Here is a 20,336-nt window from a genome sequence, read left to right as displayed (position 1 = left end):
CTCTGTTCTCCTCTCACTTCCTGCAAAATCCTTTTGATGTCTTCACTTCAGCCTTGGCCTATAGTGTTTTGCAAGAATAGGAGCGGCTTTGATAAATGAAGCATTGGCATAAAGTAGTGTTTCCCAAACTTGCCTGATCACAGGGTCATCTGGGAAGCTTTTTGAAATACAGATTCCTGGGGCCCACCCCAGAACCTATCGAATCAGAAACTATGGGGTTTAAGGAGCCTGAGAGAGTCTTGTGATACCACCAGTGAGTAGAGCAGCAAGCACCTGACTTAAATCAGAGCATCTGAGTGCCACTAAAGTTTAAGTGTCCAGGAAGTTCCGAACACATTTATTGAGCATGCCCCATGGTAGGTGCTTAATGGAACAAGAGGGATATCAGATCAGGAGACTTTCTGGCTGGCTGCCCAAAGCAGGTTCTCAGGTACTGCCTCAGCTAGGTCACTGCATATTACAGTTGAACCTTGATTTTGTGGCTCCAGAAATTTAACGTTGTCTTTTTATCATGTATAAATGTGACTCTGGACTGTAATTGTAACACCTAGTGAGCTGTTCCTCCCTGGATTGCAGCACACCCCTAAAGTGGCCAAAGCTTCCGTGTTATCAGGATTTGACATCCCCCACCCTGGTCAGTGCTGCATCATCACAGCCTTGTCAATACGACTCTCTTCTAGCATTCCTGTGGACCTAGTATAGAAAAGAGTGAAGTGGGAAGAGCCTCAATAACAGACTCTGAATCTCCATTTCCTTTTATACCTGCTGTGTGCCCATGTATACGTTTCTTAATCTCTGAGACTCAGTTTCTTCACTGTAAATTAAGGATAATCAGGCGTATATGAGAATTAAATGAGATTCTGCATATAAATTCATTGACTCAACAAATATTTAATGCCTTCTCTATGCCAGTTCTGTGTCTCCTGAGCCTGAGACAGTAAAACTGACACCTACTTAGGGCTCAAGGTGCCCCTTCCCTTTTTCCTTCCATGTGCCTATCCTATTTGGCACACTGCTTCACATGGAAGCAATGTGCACATTTATCCCTACTGTTCAGAGCCAAATTCTTTTTCCCTGTAATTTCCCTCACCATCTACCAAGTTTTTCTCATGATTTTTTTTTTTCTCTAGCAAAATGCAGGTTTTGATTAAATTTTCTCTGGGAGAATTTTTTGATACATTTCACTCACTAAGGGACACTACTGCCTAGTGGCCTCCCCACTGCCCTGGGAAAATCTATTTCCAGTCCTCACTTTCGTTTCCAGCTTACTCTTTGAGAGGAAGATCGAAATGCACCCTTTTGTTAAAATAAGTCATAGGCTACCTTTTAAAATGGAACATTGTCAAAAAGAGCTCTGAAGATGGCTGCTTCTGTGTATATTTTGGGCGCGGTAATTTAAATCTGGGGTTTATGGTTGGATTCCAAGAGAGTGATGAGCCCTAACATTGTTTGCACTGTTGAATGTATGGATAGACATTCTTGGGGAGATAATTCCCAGTTTTCATCTCCCTGAATCCCATGATCCTGGCCTAGAGCGACTCTGTTCCTGTTGGCTTAGTTAACTCCTAGACTAATAGGTCTCCATGACAGGGATGAGACAACTGTTCACTTCCCACATTCAAGGAGCAGTATTGCTGGCCAATTACTGAGCAGGGAGGGCAAGAAGAATCAGGCTGGGACAAGCTGCCTGATCCCAGAGTGGCCCCACCTGCTTCTGGGCCTCTCAGAATTGCCGTTGTCCTTCCGTGCATGTAGGATGGAACTTAGGAATGATGTCAGTGATGATCTATGTGTTCATAGCCCAGGTTCTGTGTGTTCAAGTCCCAGTTCTTAAAGGCAGCACTTTGGGGTTGCAAGCCAAGGGGTGACCTTAAATTGGTGAGAGGCATCCCAGACAGCTAGAGTGTGGGCCGCTTTCAGCACACAGCTGGCCCTGAGGAGGCTGGGTATCCTATCCCTTCTAATAGGTCTGCTTTTGTCTCAATGACAGTGCTGCTATACCTATGAATTATGACACAATCAAGTGCCAGAAAATCTTCAACAAGGAGACCTGCAGCTATACAGTGGTGGAGCAGAAAGACCCAGGAAAGACTTGTTTTGTCAGTGGCTGGGCAATATAATGAACTTCTAGTGAGCCCCAGGCTCCCGGCCAGGGTGACCCAGATAGACCTCATTCTCCTATGACTTCTAATTGTCTATGATTGTGTAACCTTGGATCTCAGTAAAAAACTATTGAGCAAACACTTGAATGTGTGTATACTTTTAACTTATAAATTATATATGCATCAACATAATACACATTATAAAGCATGCAAACATTTAATGGAGGAGACAAAAAATAAATATGAATAAAAGTTACAATATTTTCCCTACACTCCAGTAGATGATTATGCATCTGAGTGTCTACTCAGGCACTGCTCTTTCTGTGGCTTCTGATATATCTGGACTCTGATGCCCTCGTGTCCCTTTATCTAGTGAACAACTCAAAAAATAAATGTGTCTTCAACATGAAATCAGATCTCTTATATTCTTTGAGGCTTACATGCTTAACTTTCCTTCCTCTTCTTCAGCGACTGTCCTTCCATGCTGTGCCCTTCATATAACTCTTCAGGTTAGAGCAGGACAGCCTGGAAGTAGCTCTGAGACCACATGCAGCCTGATGGGGTATTTAAAGGCCAGGTGCTCTGGCATGTGGATGGAGAACGGCTTGGATGCGGGGCTCCAGTATTAGTCGTCTCTTGCATACAGACCACCCCAAAACTGGGGAACTTAAAACAGTGACAGTGCAGATCATCTCTTGCTTCTGTGTTAGAGAACATTTGTTCACTCAACAGGTCTTTACTGAGCGCCTGGGCCAGTTAGTACTCTGGGCCTGGGGATATAGCAATGAACCAGAGGGACAAGGTCTCTGCTCTCCTGGGGCTTGGAGTTGGGTGTGTTTGTACGTGACAGATTACAAACAAGCAAACAGTTCTCTGTTGAACAATCTGTGGGCAGTTGGTAAAGAGCTTTATTTCTCCTCTGCCCTCTAATCCTATCTGTTCAAACGTGCTATTGGACTAGTTGAGCCTGTTAGTTTTTTTGGGTCACCTTAAGATAATAAAAATGTGCTTTGGTCACTTTCAGTGAATCTCCATCTGAGTAGAAAAGGGAATGGGGGACAAGAGAGTTAAGGATATGATGCAGTTTGGCTCCTTCAGCTTGTGGCAGTGTTTAGGGTGATTACTTCTTCATGGGGCTTTTGTGGGCCTCTCCAACATTTCCTACTGTTCCTCTTTCTCCACAGCTCCCCTTTCATAAAACCCTATCATAATCATCTCCTCTGTAAATCCTACTTAAATGGTCCTCACCTTGCTGGGAAACATAGGATACAGTTAGCACTGAGTATGGGGGCCTCTGTCAAAAGGGAGACAGAAAGAGTCCTATTTTAACATCTTGTCACGATACAAACTAACAAAACTCCAATGTAGACAATGCCACACTGGGCAGACTGTGAGGGGGAGGTACAGAGTGGTGGGATGTGGAGTGTAGACAGCTGCGTCCTATGATGTGGTGCAAATAAACATGTGCTTTGGAGTCAGATGATGTGGCTTGAAATGTGAGCTCTGATATTTATTTACCGAAGTTTTAAAAAATTATTATAAAATATACCATTTTATTATTTTTTTAAAACCATTTACCAATTAACCAATTGAGTGCTATCAAGTGCATTTACATTGCCGTGAAACATTACTAACCATAAACCAGAACTTCCCACTATCCCTAACTGAAACTTCATACCCATTAAACAATAATTCTCCTTCCCCAAGCCTGTGGTAACCACCCTTCTATTTTCTGTCTCTATAAATCTGACTACTCTGTAACTCATCGAAGTGGAATCATGTAGTGTTTGTCCTTTTGTGTCTTCTGACATTTATTTTTGCATCTGTACGTTAAGGCTAAATAATATCTACCTTGTGAGGGCATTTGGTGTGAGAGAATCACTTAGGGTATTCCTCATTATAGTGTCTGCTTTCAACAAATGTTTGTTTCCTTTAATCTGATTCATTCAGGAAAGGCAAAAGGACAGCGACCTACAGCCTAAGAGACAGTGCGCACCTGCGTTCCGCACCCTTTGAAAGGCAGGCGGGGCGTTGGGCTGGCCCCTAGAGGAGATCTCGCGAGATTGTTAGACGTGTGGTGTGAGACTTGGGAGGAAGGTTGTACTCTCGCGAGAACTCGGCTTTTCGGCCTTTGGTCTGGTGGTGTCTCTTCACATACGGTCTCCTCGGATCGCCTTGAGTTGCATTGGAGCTGGTAAGAATCAGCGGGCGCGCCTGCTTCGGTTTTGACGCCGTGGGCTGGACTGAGGCATCGTGACTGCTTGCGTGACGGGCTTGGGCCTGCGCTGCGGGGCTGGCGTCTCTCTTGACCCGCCTGGCCTGGGGCCCACCTTCTTGCCCTCTCTCTGGCCATCGACACTCTCGTTCCGGGGCCACCTCCTTCTGCCTGTCCACCTTCCTCTGGCCTCGGGTGTAACAGCTCTTTGTTTTTGATCGCTTTCGGCAGCGTCTCTTGGAGCAAGGAGGGGCCCGTTTTTCAGAACGGGCCGAGAATGTATGCATTCCTAGCCTGTTGGGTGGAAACGCAAAGACAATGTTTTTTTTCCCTCCCTCTGTGTGCCAACATAGCCTCATGTAATTCTCCCAGCAATCCCTAGAGGTGGCTTGATTATCTCCTTTTTACAGATAAGAATAGCGATGCTTGCTTATTCATTGATTCATTCTACCTACAATAAATAGTATTGTCTGCTAATTTTTTTGTGAATCAGCACAAATTCTCTAAGTGCCAAGTTCACCAGTATGTCTTTAGGGACGATCACAGTATGTGTCAGCTTAGGTACTCAATAAATATTTGTTGAATGAATACATAAAATCCTAGTAACTAAATGTAACAATTTGATTTATTGAAGCAGTGAATAGCTGACAAAATAGATTAAAACTTTTTTCTTGTCTATTTGGTCATAGATAAGAAGTTAAGCCTTTTAATACTTGGACGAGTACAGATTTCATAAAAACATAATGTTCGGTATATATTGACTTTTATTTTGGCATTATTGCTAGTCCCTCAGGCTTTGGAGGAGGGAAAATATTTTATTGCTTGTTTACTTATGTGGGGAAAACCACAAGATATTTATCATATAAAATCAGGGATAAAGTGGTATTACTTTGATGGTAAGTAAATAACATGTTTTTCTATAATTGCCTATATTATGATGAGAAGTTTCAAGTTGAAGATAGGGCAGGACCCCAATTCTGAAAGCCTACCAAACTTCTGTGATATCAGCTGGAATTTATGTGGCACTGCAAAATCTGAGAAAAATCTTCTGCTGTAGATCCAGTAATGTTTTCCCTTTAACTGACAAACTTGCAGGTGCTTGTGGATCTGTTTAGCTGAACCTTGACTGGTCTAGCATCAAGACAGACTTTATCTCAGTGTCTATCCTGGAATCATGGTTTCGGTGGCAACACCCTTGCCAGTTTTGTCTTGTTTGAAAAAACTAAAAGTAATAGTTATGTTAGAAACATTTACGCTTCTGAAAAACCTTCCTGAATTACTGCAGGCCTTAGTGGGACAGCAAGTTGATTATCTATGTTTAAAGCAGAATTATACCATACTTATTGTGGCTGGTCTTAATTTAAGCATTTATCATTTATTCATCCACTTACCAAAGATGTATTAAGCTTCTGTTGAGTTTAGGGCCACAAAATTGCACAACTCCAGGGACACCATTCTCTTTATGTCAGTTCAGTAGAGCACATGTGCAGGCGGTTGCCAGGATACTGATACCAGGCTGTCTGCTTAGTGTTAGGGTCTACAAAGCCAAATAAGATATGGTTCCTTCTCCTGGGGAGCTCTCAGGCTGAGGAGGAAGACATGTAACAGGGTAACATGTTATAGATAACATTCGTTACAGGAGTCATACTGGAAACGTACAGATTGCAGTGGGCCAGAGGAAGCAGCAGCTAACTCTGTTGGCCAAAACTATCGAGGAATGGTGTGCTTGGTCAGTAAAGACTTAGTAGTGGCTGTGACTTGAGCATAGTCAGAAAAGTGGACAGCTGGGGAGCAGGGAAGGAACTGGCATTGCTGGCAGAGAGATGGGAGAACCAAGCTGTACAAGGTGAACCAACCTTGACTATGCATGGAACAGCTAGCTGTCTGGCAGATCATGGTTTGGGAGCTACTCTGGGGAGACTATGGGAGAGTCAGGCTAAAGCCAGAAAATAGAGAACTTTATTGCTCTTATAAGAAATTTGGACTGTATCCTGTTAGGCAAGGGTGGAGTCATTGGAGAGTTTTTTATGCTCTCTTTAGATGAGATGATCTACTAGGAAATGGATGGTTCTCTTGTTTTGAGACAGCATAGAAATCTTGAATCAGAAGAGAGGTAAAATGCTTTATAAAATTTTCCCCTTTAGAACCTAAACATTTTATAAGGATCCAGGGGCAAATAATGCAGCTTAAGGAAGTAAACAGGTGCCTGCAAAGTGGTCTGAATGCAGAATTCTAAAAGATTTTTATGATTTTCCCCAGTCTTTTTATATTTATGCCAAATTTAATAAATTACATCATTATTGTAATGTAACAGCTAAAGTTGGCATAAGCTGACCTGGTAATTGTACAACTGGGAATTCAAATGAGGGAGAGCTGGAGCATTTCGTGTGCTGAAGCGTTGGTCAGGGTCTTTTAAAGAAGGCATAGAGACCATTGGTTATGTAGGTGATGGTCAACAAAGTTTCAACTGATTTCTATTGTGACTATTTTATAAGGGCACATAAAAGAGTGATGAAAGTTCTTGGCATTAGTTATATTTTAATATACTGAAAATTCTTCCTTTCTAGCCATTGACTTATAGTACAAAGGAGGCCATAAATTTTTTCCTTTCCATTATTGAAGTATGTCTTGTGGTTTTTTATTTTTTGTAACTTAAAATATGTTATCCAATGAAAATATTTTGAATTAAGAAATCGTTTTCTCATTATTTTTGATAAGGAATGTCTGAATCGGATCCCAGCAACTGTGCATATAAAGCAGGCACCTTCACAAACTGTGTGAAATCTGAAGGGTGCTTGAGGGTGATGGCTTTTAGTGTTCACTTTGTTTTTTGTCATGTGATTTTGCTTAACTTTTACTATATACAAACTAGCTTCATATGCATAGACAAGAGCAAGTATTTTACATTTAAAAAATTAATTGAAAGAGAATGAGTGATGTCTGTAATTTGTCTTCTGTCCAGATTGGATATGCAGGCTGTAAGGATTATTTTTGGAGAAAGAGCACGGAACAAGAAGTACCACAAGCATGATGATCATCAGACAGGAATTACTGTGTGCCAGGCACTGCCCTAAACATTTTACATATATTAATTCATATAATTGTTGAGTTGGTTCCATTATTATTGTACTCATTTTACAGATGAGAAACTGAGGCACAAATTGGTTAAGTGAGTTGCCTAAGGTTACACAGCATCTAAGTGGCAGAGCCAGGTTTTTACCCAAATGGTCTAGTTCTTGAGTCCATCTTCTTCTATGTATTACTGCTTCTACAGGTAGGGCTCTCAATTTCACTTGTGTATTCTCGGCACCTAGTATATAGTCCTTGGCATCTGTTAGGTGCTCAGTTAACTTTTGTTGAATGAAAAAGCATCTATGAATGTTAAAGCAGCACAGGAGTGAGGCCCTGTGGCGTGTGTGCGTGCGTGCGCAAAAGACAGGCAGACAGACAGAGACGGGGGACCGGGGTGGGGGTCGGGAGAGGACAACAGGTAGAGAAGTGGGTCACAGATGTGAGAAGATGTCGGAGAGCCTAAAACAAAATCCGAGGGCTGAATCCCAGCCAGGCTGACAGTGGTAATCTAAGAGGGAGTCGTAAGGTATTGGCCAGGAACATTCCAATAATAACTCGGTAAGTCTCTGACTGTTCCTGGTTTGTTATTTCTCTGTAGTGAATAGCAGCAAAATCCTTAAATCATAGACGTCTTGACGATTTGGGGCACAGAGGGGGATGGACACAGGCTAAACGCGGGAGCAGGTGGGCCGAGGAGAGGCTGGAGAGGAGTCGCTGGCGCCTGTCGGGGCTTGGCGAGCTGGCTTTATCGAGGAGCTGCGGAGCGGTGGATTCAGGCGCCCAGCTCTGAACCCAGTCTGCTGTGAAGCCACGCCCGCGCCGCGCGGGAGGCTAGGGGACCTTGGGCTGCTGGGAGGGCTGAGTGCGCGCCGTGTGGGTGGAACTTTCCGCCCCGCCCTCGACGTGCGCGCTCCCGGCAGCCGGTGGCCGTAGCCAGTCGCGTGAGCGGAGTGTAACCCAGGGGCTCCGGGACGTTCTTCACCTAGATCCTGTCTAAAGTAGTCTCGGGCTCGCGGAGCAGTCGGGCAGCGGGGACCTGGCCTTCGAGGTACGTCCGGCAGCCCAGAACCGCAACGGGATCTTTGAGGGCCGTCCAGCCTTGAGGCCGTTCTGTGCGCATGCGTGCTTTGCGGTGACAGTGCCAGCTCGAAAGTTGAGCGTGAATGCGCGGCTGCGGCTTCCAGGGACCGCAGAAGGTTTCGTAGGGTGACTGCGCTCTTAGAAAGTGTTGGGGAACTTGGAAAGTCTCATGAGTCACTTGGCTTTTGAATTATAAAAGCCTTACTTAGCATTAGATGGTAAAGGCCAATTTCGTGTTCAGTTTTCAGTTACTGCTTGAAAGTTGATGTGCTGGAATTGCTCGTGGTTACTTGTATAAAGTGGACAAATCTGAGCGCAGTACGCTCTGAGGTGTTAAACAATCTAAAAATATGCTGTCGTGAATTTATTATTGTCTTATTTTAAGTCTCTTCAGGCATTATCTTTGCGTGGTTTTAAAAAAATGACGGGAGAATCAGATCCTGAATTTCAGAAACTAGTCTTGATAAAGAATTAAAAGTGGGCTGAGATAAGATATACATAATCTTTACGATAATGAAAAAGCTTATTTTTTTAATTGAAGGAACATGTGAAGTAAATGTCTCAAGGTGAAATTGCGGGATTAATTATTTCACAATTTTTTTTTTGAAAATTTGTACAAACGGTTTTACATATGTGTGTGTGTATGTATGTGTGTGTATATCTATATCTCTACACATATGTATGTAAATATATAGCGCCTCATCAAAGATAACCACATTGGCAGTTAGTATTTCGAATTTAGTAATCCACAGAACACATACTTTTCCTTTGAATTGTTTTTTAAAGGCTTGGGCTTCTAGCAATGATTTGGTTGCCACAAAATAAATAAAAAGAGGACATCTTTTTTTTGGAGAGAAGGGACAGATGGGACGGGGGACAAACAGTGAGCTCGAATGCAGTTAGAGATGATCTCCCTGCCTTCATTCAGACAGACAAATGGAACTATGAGTGGTCATCATACAGATGTGAGATCAGAACCCAGGGCTCTTGTTCCTGTCCTTCATACTTGGCACAGGTGCTTGGAAGTGTTTTGATTACTCTGACATGCAAAGGTACTATTTATTTTGTTAGCATTATCCAAAGAGAAGGGTCTGAAAAATTGTCATAATTTACTGAGGACTGTGAAAATGGTCTGAGAATCTTAATAGAGGTTATTCCAATAGTAACCCAGAGGCTACTATTTGAATGTTAATTGGAATGATAATTTTGGAATATTAATTTTAAACTCTAGTGCTGACAAATAAAAATAATTTGAGTAATAATACACTAATGGAAGAACTGGTCAGAGTGAGAGAATCCAGAACTAGACCTTAAGAACTCAAATCTACCTGTTAAGGCTGTGGACCTTTAGGTGGGTCATTTAAACTATCTGGGTCTTTGTGGCTTCATCTATAAAATGAGAGTAGTGTACTAAAGAGATGGTGAAGTGTTTTTCAACTTCAAATTGTGGTTTGTTTTGGTCACAAGAGGGTCAGAGCTCTGGAAATTTTATGGTTAAACCATATGATAATGACTTAGCTTCATCTGTGGTAAGTTGCGCAATTCTTTTTTGCTCAATTCTGAGTTCCATGATCTTCAGACTTGATAACTAGATTTGTGCAGAGCATGGTGCAGATACGACATATATAGTTTATAGAACTCTTCTTTGAGGACAGCTCCAGGTTCTTGGAGCTTTGTTTGAGGGATATGTGTGTTTCTCCCTCCTCCTTCCCCCTCTCCCAATACCTAGGACAGGAACCCTAGAACAGGGAAGTTTTAGAAAGCACTTAAACTTAACTTTGTCTCAAAAAATATATCTTTAAGGCAGTCAGTCCTCTTTAGAAAGTGGTAGGGCAGTAGTTTGGATTGTAAAGGTGAATACGAAAAGACATTTTTAGGCTTTCTTGATTTGAATTTTAGAATTAGAACTGATGTGGTACATTCTTATTACAGATAAGAAAACTAGCAAAAGTGTGCCTACTTGGTTAATAAATGGCTAAATGATTGTAAGTTAGAGCCTTCTCACTTCAGATCATCAGTGCTGCTTTCTGTAGTCCAAAGGTGGAGGTTCCTGAGGTCCCTTTAACTCAGCTAAACCTAATAACGGTAACAACTGCAGTATTAAAGTTCAGTGAGCAGAGGCTGGGTTAGGTACTTAAAGGCAGATAAGATCTTACTTTAATTTCACGGCAGCCCTTTGTAGCTACTGTCATTTTTCCCATTTTTTTTTACCAGCGGAAATTGAGACTGGAGAAGTAAATAGCTCATGGGTGTCAAGCATGCAAATGCAGCTGGAACTCTAGTTTGTCAGACCCCAGAGTATATTAACTATCATGCTTGCTACGCTGGCGCTTGAACCTGAAACAAATGATGAATCGTTGAAAATGGCCTTATGAACTAGTTAGCTCAAACAGGTCTCTTTTGATTGGGCATTTCATAAAGCTAGCTCATTGTGCTTTGAGTTCACACCCTGTGGTGGAGTTCTTGATTTTGGCTGAGGGTTTCCTTCTCACCACAGTACAAGAGGGCAAAGCATTCCACAGCTCCCTAGTTGGGATCTAGGCAATGGAAACTGACTGCTCCATGAGGAGGAAGAGGAGGGGCAGAGCCAAGGGCAGCAAAGGGACAAGCACCCTGGGACTGGCTATAAAGAAATGAAACACGTTTTCTTAGTGGCTGACAGATGGGCTGTAAAAACCTTTAACAAAATCACTGTTTTTAAGGATAACACTCATTTTAATTTGAAAACATGTGATAAGTATGTGTGTGTGTGGGCAGGGGGGAATCAGTTTTGTAACTTTTAAATCTCATCCTACCTTCTGTTCATAGCTGATAAGAGGACATTCCAATTTGTGTACTTTTGCCGTATTTTGGTCTTATTTGGCAGTTGTATAGTGCTTGCAATTGAATTGCGAAGAGTTACTTGAGGGATCTAATAATACAGTCAGCACTGTATGCGTTTGAATGTCTCCCATATAATCTAGAGCTCTGAGGTTTTTGACATTATAAAGCAACTTTTTAATTTAATTTTATTGATTAAATTTTACATTGTGCCAGGCATTGTGGCATTTCAAACAATGGTGAGGACCTAAGAGTGGGAAATTTGACACAAGTGAGATTTGGCTAATACATTTGAAAGACAGCTAAACATGCCTTGCTTATATAACTAATGGAAGTGCAGAGTGAATCAGCTTGTGGTAATGTGTCACTCCAGCTCTCTAAATCTGAGCCAACACTTGTGTTATGCAAGCATTTTTCAAAGTCCCTACAGTGTGCACCAAGTGTACAGTATTGCCTATACTTAAAACAGGTGGCTTACAATATGAAAAAGAAGGCACTAAAGTAGATGCATAGAATTTTATGGCAGGAACACAATAGCGGTGGGCAGGGAGGAGGCAATATTAAGAGTATGTGTGCCAGAGTCTGTGTTGGAAGTAATCTAAGTAGTTAGTAATTGAGAGTTGGTTGGAATGATCATTTGGGGAATGATTAAAAGGTGGTTTTTGGTTGTAATTATAGTGCAATTTGGATTGTTCTTTCTTTTCTTTTCTTTTTCTTCTTTTAAAGGAACAGTGAGCAGGATGAGTACCTCACAGGACCAGAATGGCTCCAGTAGCAGAGAACCCCTTTTGAGGTGTTGTGATGCACGGAGGGACTTGGAGCTTGCTATTGGTGGAGTTCTGCGGGCTGAACAGCAGATTAAAGATAATTTGCGAGAGGTGTGACACGTGCTTTTCTTTTGTCTTGTCTAGACTCTAGCATATGGTTGAGCATGGGCAAGGGCTTCTCAGTGCCAACCAAGAAGTTTCATCCCATGCTTCACATGGTCTGCCTGAAATGTTGATGCCTTTGATTCCAGAGGGAAATAAAGCACTTGTTAGAAAAGTCTGGAAAACCTTGTATCATCTTAGAGAATTAGTTCAGTACACATTTTTGATTGTTCCTCTGTATGGTCTGTATGCCAAGCACTGCCATTAATAAAAATATGACAAAACCAATGAGCAGTATACTGCTATTAGTGCTTAGTGTCCTTGATGCATAAAGGATGGCACTGTAGCCTGTTCCCTACCATCTTTTAAGGTAGTGGCATGGTTTTGGTATTGGCATAGTTGTAAATGTTGGTCTGTTAGAGCAAGCCAGAATGAAATATGTTTATTCTATTGGTTTAATAGTATTCTGTTAGTGAGTAAACCAAGTGGTATTACATGACTTTGAAATGCAACTTTATTATACAGAAAGATATGTATTAAAATAGTTTCTTATATGGATTCTCATGGGTAATTTATAGCTGTTTTGATTTTTTTCCTTAGGATTTTTGTATTTATCCCCCTTTTGAATCACTGTTTATGCTTCCAGAAAATTTCGTGTATACTTAAACCTTCTATCCTGGTGGTCTCTGGTTACTGACATGTAGTGGTACATTGCTCTACTGAGAAAAGAGATAAAGGCTATTAAATTAATACTCTTGTCTTATTATACTTAGAAATTTGTAAAATTATAGCTTTTCAAATTATATGGAAAACTGAGGGGCATCAGTTTTACATGATATATCCTTGTATTTTCTCTTGATTACTTTAGGATACCCAAAATAAACTTGATCCTTTTAGGAGGAAGAGGTATTAAAAGAGGATGTTAGAGCTTAGGTATGCCTTTATGGCTGGAATTCTTAAACTGGGTCCATGGGACTTTGCTGGTTCCATGGGTGGTCTTTGGGATACTAAACCCTGAAATTATAGGCAAAATTTTGAGTATATGCATTTTTCTGGGATATGCTCTGTAGATGTCATTGGATAACCAAAGGGTTTGTGACCTCCAAAAGTTTAAGAACCTCACTGCTCTGTGGGAAACATCATTCTTTGGGTTTATAACACTAGTAAAGCTAATATATATGTGTTTCCTAGGTCAAAGCCCAGATTCACAGCTGCATAAGCCGTCACCTGGAATGCCTTCGAAGCCGTGAGGTGTGGTTGTATGAACAGGTAGATCTCATCTATCAGCTTAAAGAGGAAACACTTGAGCAGCAGGCCCAACAGCTCTACTGGGTAAGGTGGCTGCAAAGTTATAATGTGTTGGAGTATGGTTTCTGGTTTGCAGAGACTATCTTTCCTGTAATGTAGCATTAGTATAGATCAGATAAAAGTTTACTTTCAAGTGCTATTTTCTATTAACTTGGATACACTTGGTGCTTTTAGTATCATTGTGGCTAGATGATTTCATTTTTCTTATAGTTACTGGGCCAGTTCAATTGTCTTATTCACCAACTGGAGTGCACCCAAAACAAAGATCTAGCCAATCAAGTCTCCGTGTGCCTGGAGAGGTAAAGACCCTTTTGTTTGTTTTGATTTTTGGCAATTTTGTAACCTGTTGCATGTGTTAGATTTAACATTACTTCTGCGTTCCTGTGATAAGATCATTTTGCTTTATGTATTTAATATTATACTTGGTACATGGTTAAGTTATCTACCTTTGGTAGAGATTCTTAGAAAAGTATAATCATTTCAAATAATTCACAATTTGGCTTTTGTTTTGGAGAAGTTGAAAGAGATAGTCCTTAAGATTATAGCCAGGTTTTATTTATTTTCTCCAGACTGGGCAGTTTGACCCTCAAACCTGAAGATTCGACTGTCCTACTCTTTGAAGCAGACACAACTGCTCTGCGCCAGGCCATCACCACGTTTGGGTCCCTTAAGACCATTGTGAGTAATATAGATCTCGGACGGTTCACAGTGCACTTCTTAGGTCGTAGCCTCATAGGAGGGATTAAAAGCATCGCATTTTTACTCTGAATAGTGGCTTTCTTGAGAAGTTGATAAACTAGAAATTTCAAGTTCTGAATAAGTCATTTGACTATTAACACTGGTAGTTCTTGTAATGTGGTATTGACTGAGGGATAATTTCTAGAATTCATCTTATATATCTTTAAATACCTTTGACATATTATAAAATCTATAGCTTGAATGGTCTTTAATAAAGCACCAAACATGATTTCATTTGGTTCTTGTTAAAAGTAGTAATACCAATTCTGGCGAAGATTTCTTATGTGATGAAAATTGTACAGTAGAGAGAATTCTCAAATTTGATAACCACTTTGTAGGTCATTGAATTTAGTGTGAAGAATATTCAAATGAAATGGTAATGTTTTGCTTAATACTTTTAAAATTTAGGAATTACAGTTTAACTTTTTTGGTATAAAAGTATAATGTTAATAAACACGATTAATTTACTTTTATAGCAAATTCCTGAACACTTGATGGCTAATGCTAGTTCATCAAATGTTGGGCCCTACCTGGAGAAAAGAGGCTATATCCCATTGCTAGAGAAGGTAAGATGTCATTTTGTTTCTGATAATTGACTTATTACTTGGCTTATATTTCTTTTGAGTTTTGACTAAATATCATTTATTTGTAAAAAAAGGCACCAGTGGTAATGAGTTAGTTTATGCAATTAAAAGCTTCTCTTGAGATTGAGTGTCAGAATAGAGGTTTTATAGGTGTTGAGTAAGAGCACAAGTAATTGTTATCAATTAGTTCATAAGAAATTTTCATTAGCTCTCTGTTTGAGTTGGTTTTCTCTTGGGGATTGTTCTTATAATTCATAGAGATGATTTACTTCTAAAGGCAATACAATTATAGGTTTCTAGGTGTTTTAAGAACCCTGGAGATAAATAATAGTCCTTGTTTCATAATTGTGAAAATGGAGGCTTTGGGAAATCATTTGACTTTTGCAGATTCAGTGGCAAGCCAAGATTAGAGAGCTTAGGTCCCCTGCCTTTTCGGTGAACTTTGTACTACATTTGACCTGCATTGTTAAGCAGCAAAATATTGTGTGATTAGCAGAAGTCAGCAGGCAGCACCACCACAGCTGTCCCTCTCAGTGAATGGCTTCTTGGAAACAAACCTGCCTGTGGTCGTGAGGCTCCTTATACACCCAGCACCAACCTCCAGGACTGGCTTACCCAAAAGCAGACCTTGGAGAATAATCAGGTGTGTTGCTGCTTTATTGTTTCTGAGGTAGATATAGTAGCAGATGGGATTAGTTACTGAGAGTATATGTCTTTATTTAGTTTTTAGTTCTAGTCTGGAAATATGTATTTTAAATAACTAGTACAATAGTGACACCTCTTCTCTATGGAAAGTTTAGAAAACAAAGAACTATGTAAAGAAATACAAACCCATAATCTCAATGTGCAGATACAACCACTATTAACATTTTTGTTTAAGTACTTCATTTTTCGGCTAGCAGATTTTTTTCACTAATAGAGCATGAATATATTTCTTCCATAAAATCTTTAATAGTATATAGTATTTCATTGATTGGCTATAACTTAAACTCCAGTTTTTCTGGATGTAAACAAAATTCCTTTAAACATCCAGGAGCTAATCATTTTTGTACATTCTTGATTAGTTCCTTAGGAGTAAATTCCTAGAAATTGCATTTCTATGTTACAGTTCTACATACCCTTAGTGACTTTTGATTGGCTTCCCAGGAAATTGATACCAATTTATATTCCCACCAGAAGAGTATTGAGGGTACTTGCTTACCTGAAACTTCTGTAATAGTGGTTGTCATTTATGTTTTCCTCTTAATTTGACACAAAATAACCATTTTAATTTTGTTTTGAGTTTCTTTGGTTACTAAGGACGTTGAATATTTCTCATGTTTATTAGCCTTTTTTGATGACTTCTAATATCCTTTGCTCATCTTTGTCTTCTTTATTCATAGAGGCATATTATGTGGAACTAACTTATCTCTTATTTCTGTTCTATCAAATATGCTACATACGCTTCTCTTAGTTTGCCTCTAATATTTTTCAGTTTAAAACTGCGGAAAATTAGACTTTTTATGTACTCAAATATGTATTTTAATATCACAACAGAGAAATCCCTTGTCTCTTAGCTTTGTATACTTAACATTTAGAAACACTGAGAGCAATGCAGTAAATATGCAAATAGAATTCTTTCATTGTTGAATTCCAAAGCAGTCATAATGTTCTGGTGAACTAATATTGTGTACTTTTCGCGTAGGCTTCTGCCAGAGCCTTTAATTTCTTCAGTAATGTGTGGGGCAACCTAAACGGCTTGGAAAACTGGCTCCACAAGAGTCAACAACAAGAAGTTCCTGAAAAACCAAGTTACCAAAAGTGTAATAGCTCTTCTACTACCAGTCCTTACTCCATTGATATTGAAAATGTTGGAGATCTGGAGTTTCTTGATCAAGATGAGATGGACCTTTCCGATTGGCTGGTGACTCCCCAGGAATCCCATAACCTAGAGAAGCCTGGGAATGGCAGCTGTGAAACCACTGAGAAGTTTAAGCTCTTGTTCCAGGTGTTCCAGGAGTCCTATAGTGTGAATGATTGGCTTTTCAAGCCTGATTCCTGTACCAATTGTCGGGGCAACCAGCCCAAAGGTGTGGAGATTGAAAACCTAGGCAATCTGAAGTGCCTGAATGATCACATGGAGGCCAAGAAACCTTTGTCCACTCCCAGCATGATTATTGAGGATTGGCTTGTCCAGAACCATCAGAACCCATATAAAGTAGAGGAGGTCTGCAAAGCCAATGAGCCCTGTACAAGCTTTGCAGAGTGCGTGTGTGATGAAAATTGTGAGAAGGAAGCTCTCTGTAAATGGCTGCTGGAGAAAGAAGGAAAAGATAAAAATGGTATACCTGTGGAACCAAAACCTGAATCTGAGAAGTGTATAGATTCCCTGAATATGTGGCTCTGTCCTTCCAGAAAAGAGGCAACAGAACAAGCTAAGGCACCAAAGGCAATGACTCCTTCTAGAATTGCTGATTCTTTCCAAGTCATAAGGACCAGTCCCTTGTCAGCGTGGCTCATCATACCCTCATGCAAAGAAGGACGACCCAAAGAAGTGCCTAATACTGAGGACAGAGCTGGCAAACAAAATCTTACAAGCTCCGTGGCTACTTCCTGGTATCCCTTTAACACAGCTGACTGGGTCTTGCCAGGAAAGAATACAGGCAACCTCAGCCAGTTATCCTCAGAAGACAAGTGGCTACTTCGAAAGAAGGCTAAGGTGGGCACAGACATCAAAACAACACCATTTGAAATACATTTAATAGATTTTTACTTCCTTAATCCCAAACCCTGCAAGTGGCCCTGATCCTTAAGTACATTAAATGTTAAATTTGGCTTAAATATTAATTTTGGTGCCATGTTAGCAACAGAATGGAGGATTTATGATTATTTAGACTGAAATTTTTATGCATATTTCAGGTCCCCAATCCCTATCCTGCAGGAAAGAAAAAAAGCCAGCCAGTTTTATTGCTATTTATGGAAGATTTAGGGGTAGAGAAAATAGTTGTCACCTTTGCTCTGGATTATTAGAATGCTGAACATTTATATTATTCTTTAAGACACTACACTATTTGGAAAACTATTTGGAAGATGAGTTAAGCTGGTCTCATGCCTCTCAGTTGTAGCAACCCACCCTTTTTGTCTTCTTACAGGAAGTATTACTTAATTCACCCCTACAGGAGGAACATAACTTTCGCCCAGACTGTTATGGCCTCCCAGCAGTTTGCGATCTCTTTGCCTGTATGCAGCTTAAAGTTGATAAAGAAAAGTGGTTGTATCGAACTCCTCTACAGGTGGGTACATGCCACAAATGTAAATATTACAGATTTGACTGCTTGTAAATATTTTGTCTTCTATATAAATTCATACTTTGCCCACTGAACTATATTCCTATTAATGGTATGTATATTAGGCAAATGAGAGTGGGAGAGAGGGAGATCATAAAGTTTCATGTCTTTCACTTGAACTTGCTTTATGAAATAAGTAGGACATACTTGAAAGTGACCTTCAAGATGATGTAGCTATCGGGAATTTTCAGAGCCTGATGTGTGGATTCTAGTAGCATACTAAGAAACGAGTCAGTGCTTTAAGGTAGGAAGAAATTTTTTATCCTACGTGACTCTTCATCTGTGGACTTTTCTTTACAGATGTGAAGGAACGAAGTACTCGAGTCAAGCAACTTTTCTGCAGATTATCATTTCCATGAGCCAAGTGACTACAGCTTGCCAAATCATTTTGTTTCTGGGCCTGACCAGTCAGCTTAGTTCCTTTCCTTGCGTGATTTTTGAACTAGTGAAGGGAAATGTCATCAAATTGAGTTACTGTGTAAGAGAAAAAGGCTGTTGATGCTGAGGTGATTTGGTTCCTTCTTACAGAAGTATTAGTTCACCACAACACTAGAAACACAGCATCTTGTATAGGTCTTTTTCATAAGCCTCCATGACTCCTTAGATTGGGTTGTTACTAGTCCATTAAAACACTGTAGTTTCAAAAATGAAATAGTTCTATAATGAAAGTGTGTTGTTATATTCTAAAGCTAGTTAACTTCCCTTTTTGATTACCCTTCTTTAGATGCTTTCCTTGTTGTGGGTTTTCTTCCATTGGTCGTAGAAATGATTCTTCAGTTTAATATATAGTATATTTCACACAAATAATTAACTTTGAGAATATAGTGATTTTTTTCTTAACCAAAATATGTATCAACAATTTTAGCAGTTTTTGAATTAATTACAAAACATTTTAGCTTACATGTCAGATTCTATATTATTCTTTTGAAAGAAATTCAGCTGCTGGCAAATTTTCTTTCTCTAATGGTTAGTGAGCTCTTTTAGAAGGGCTCTGTATTACTTCAAGATGATATTCTGGTAGTCTTAACCTTTCAATATATTTTGAAGAACTGCAGGCAAAAGAGCCCCAGTGCCAACTAATCAAAGAGCAAAAGGCAACATGTTGGAAATGCAGTACTTGAACTATTCATTATCCTAAGGGTTATTGGTGCATCCTGTGTATATGGAAGCTTAGCTTGACACATGGTGCTTTTAACTAGGAGTAAATTAAATGTCTTTTCACTGCAAGCATAGCATACCTGAACCTCTAAAAGTATAATGCAGTAAACATTTTAGTGAACAGGCCGTTTTGAATACTTGTGCCTTGGGGTGTTTATTGAAGCTTTATGAAAACTATTGATGTTTTCTCAATATCCTTAAAGTCATGTCCATGCTTTAAAAAGTTTCTCTGTAGGTGAAAAATGGGATTTATAATGTTTAAATTTTCTGAGATACCATATCTGCTTTCCAGGCCTTTAAACTATTAAGCCACTCAGCTTGCCTGTATGGTATTGGAAATACTTTTAAAGTTTGTGGTGTGGTCATCTAGAAAGCCCTTTTGGGAAACACAGCTTCATTAGAATTCTTAAACCACTGCTGAAAAAAGCCTTATTTTCTTTTCGTCTCCCCAGACACCTTTTAGATCTTTAGTAATAAAGGTAGTGGGTAAAAACTTAAGGAGCTCTTCCATTATCTTAGGTTGCAGCAAACTAGTTTTTGAGGTCAAACACTGTGTATTCCTAAACTTAAATCAATCACTGCTGAGTATGTAAGTCTTTTGCATTGATGCATTTTGTACCTTCCTCCATTAAAAGCATAACAGCCATAGTTGTCCTGTGTATTTATGAGACTACTTTGTCACAAAATATTCAGTCACATTATGTGAATATGATGACTTTTGGTTAGTACAGCTTAGAACATAAAAAAATTTTATATTCAAAAAAATCTATTTTATGAATCTTAAATTAGCAAATAGGTATATTACTTTCATTTTCAGTCTTTTCCTGCAAACTTTTCACATCTTTTAATTTTTTATATGTTGTGTTACAGATGACTTGCGTTAAAACTCTTTTTACTAGAGGACTTCAGCTAAGCTTCAGTACTTTACTGCCAAAGTCTTTGTTAGCAGATGCAAGCAGAAAGGCCCTACTTAATTTTTTCCAATCATAATAACGTTTGGTATTGATTATATGTGTAACCTGCAGTACAATTTTATTTAACTTTATCTCATAGACAAGAAAACA

The 20,336-nt window shown here is 39.7% G+C and overlaps 2 protein-coding genes across 7 annotated transcripts in view; both read left to right on the top strand.

Annotated features, from left to right (window-relative positions):
• Positions 1-2,243, top strand: part of MSMB (microseminoprotein beta) — a 74,620-nt gene extending 72,377 nt beyond the window's left edge. For all 3 annotated transcript variants that reach the window (XM_039872400.1, XM_039872398.1, XM_039872399.1), the window contains one exon: positions 1,991-2,243. In XM_039872400.1, coding sequence (XP_039728334.1) covers positions 1,991-2,120 — 130 coding nt within the window. In that variant the 3' untranslated portion in view covers positions 2,121-2,243. The remainder of the gene's footprint in view (positions 1-1,990) is intronic.
• A 1,950-nt stretch (positions 2,244-4,193) lies between these two features.
• Positions 4,194-19,920, top strand: NCOA4 (nuclear receptor coactivator 4). Of its 4 annotated transcripts, none has more exons than XM_039872395.1 (10): positions 4,194-4,296; positions 12,016-12,167; positions 13,350-13,490; positions 13,677-13,765; positions 14,036-14,144; positions 14,681-14,770; positions 15,285-15,431; positions 16,473-17,486; positions 17,920-18,060; positions 18,415-19,920. In XM_039872395.1, exons 2-10 carry the CDS (start codon positions 12,030-12,032, stop codon positions 18,418-18,420), a joined length of 1,875 nt encoding a protein of 624 aa, XP_039728329.1. In that variant the 5' UTR covers positions 4,194-4,296; positions 12,016-12,029; the 3' UTR covers positions 18,421-19,920. The 4 variants fall into 4 exon arrangements, with proteins under 4 accessions (XP_039728329.1, XP_039728327.1, XP_039728330.1 ...); XM_039872393.1 differs by having other exon boundaries at positions 15,282-15,431; XM_039872394.1 differs by lacking the exon at positions 4,194-4,296 and adding an exon at positions 8,284-8,437 and having other exon boundaries at positions 15,282-15,431.
• Positions 19,921-20,336: the final 416 nt, after the last annotated feature.

The sequence above is a fragment of the Pteropus medius genome, unplaced genomic scaffold (genome assembly GCF_902729225.1).
Source record: "Pteropus medius unplaced genomic scaffold, Ma_sr-lr_union100, whole genome shotgun sequence".
Classification (NCBI taxonomy): Eukaryota; Metazoa; Chordata; class Mammalia; order Chiroptera; family Pteropodidae; genus Pteropus; species Pteropus medius.
Note: the sequence above shows the minus strand (reverse complement) of the source record. Positions and strands in the feature narration are given on the sequence as shown.

Bases quoted from the DNA above. Each gene is read 5' to 3' on its own strand.
- NCOA4 (XM_039872393.1), top strand. From the start codon at position 12,030: ATGAGTACCTCACAGGACCAGAATGGCTCCAGTAGCAGAGAACCCCTT. The intron at 12,168-13,349 runs GTGTGACACGTG...TGTGTTTCCTAG, and splicing joins TTAAAGATAATTTGCGAGAG to GTCAAAGCCCAGATTCACAG. The intron at 15,432-16,472 runs GTGTGTTGCTGC...CTTTTCGCGTAG, and splicing joins AGACCTTGGAGAATAATCAG to GCTTCTGCCAGAGCCTTTAA.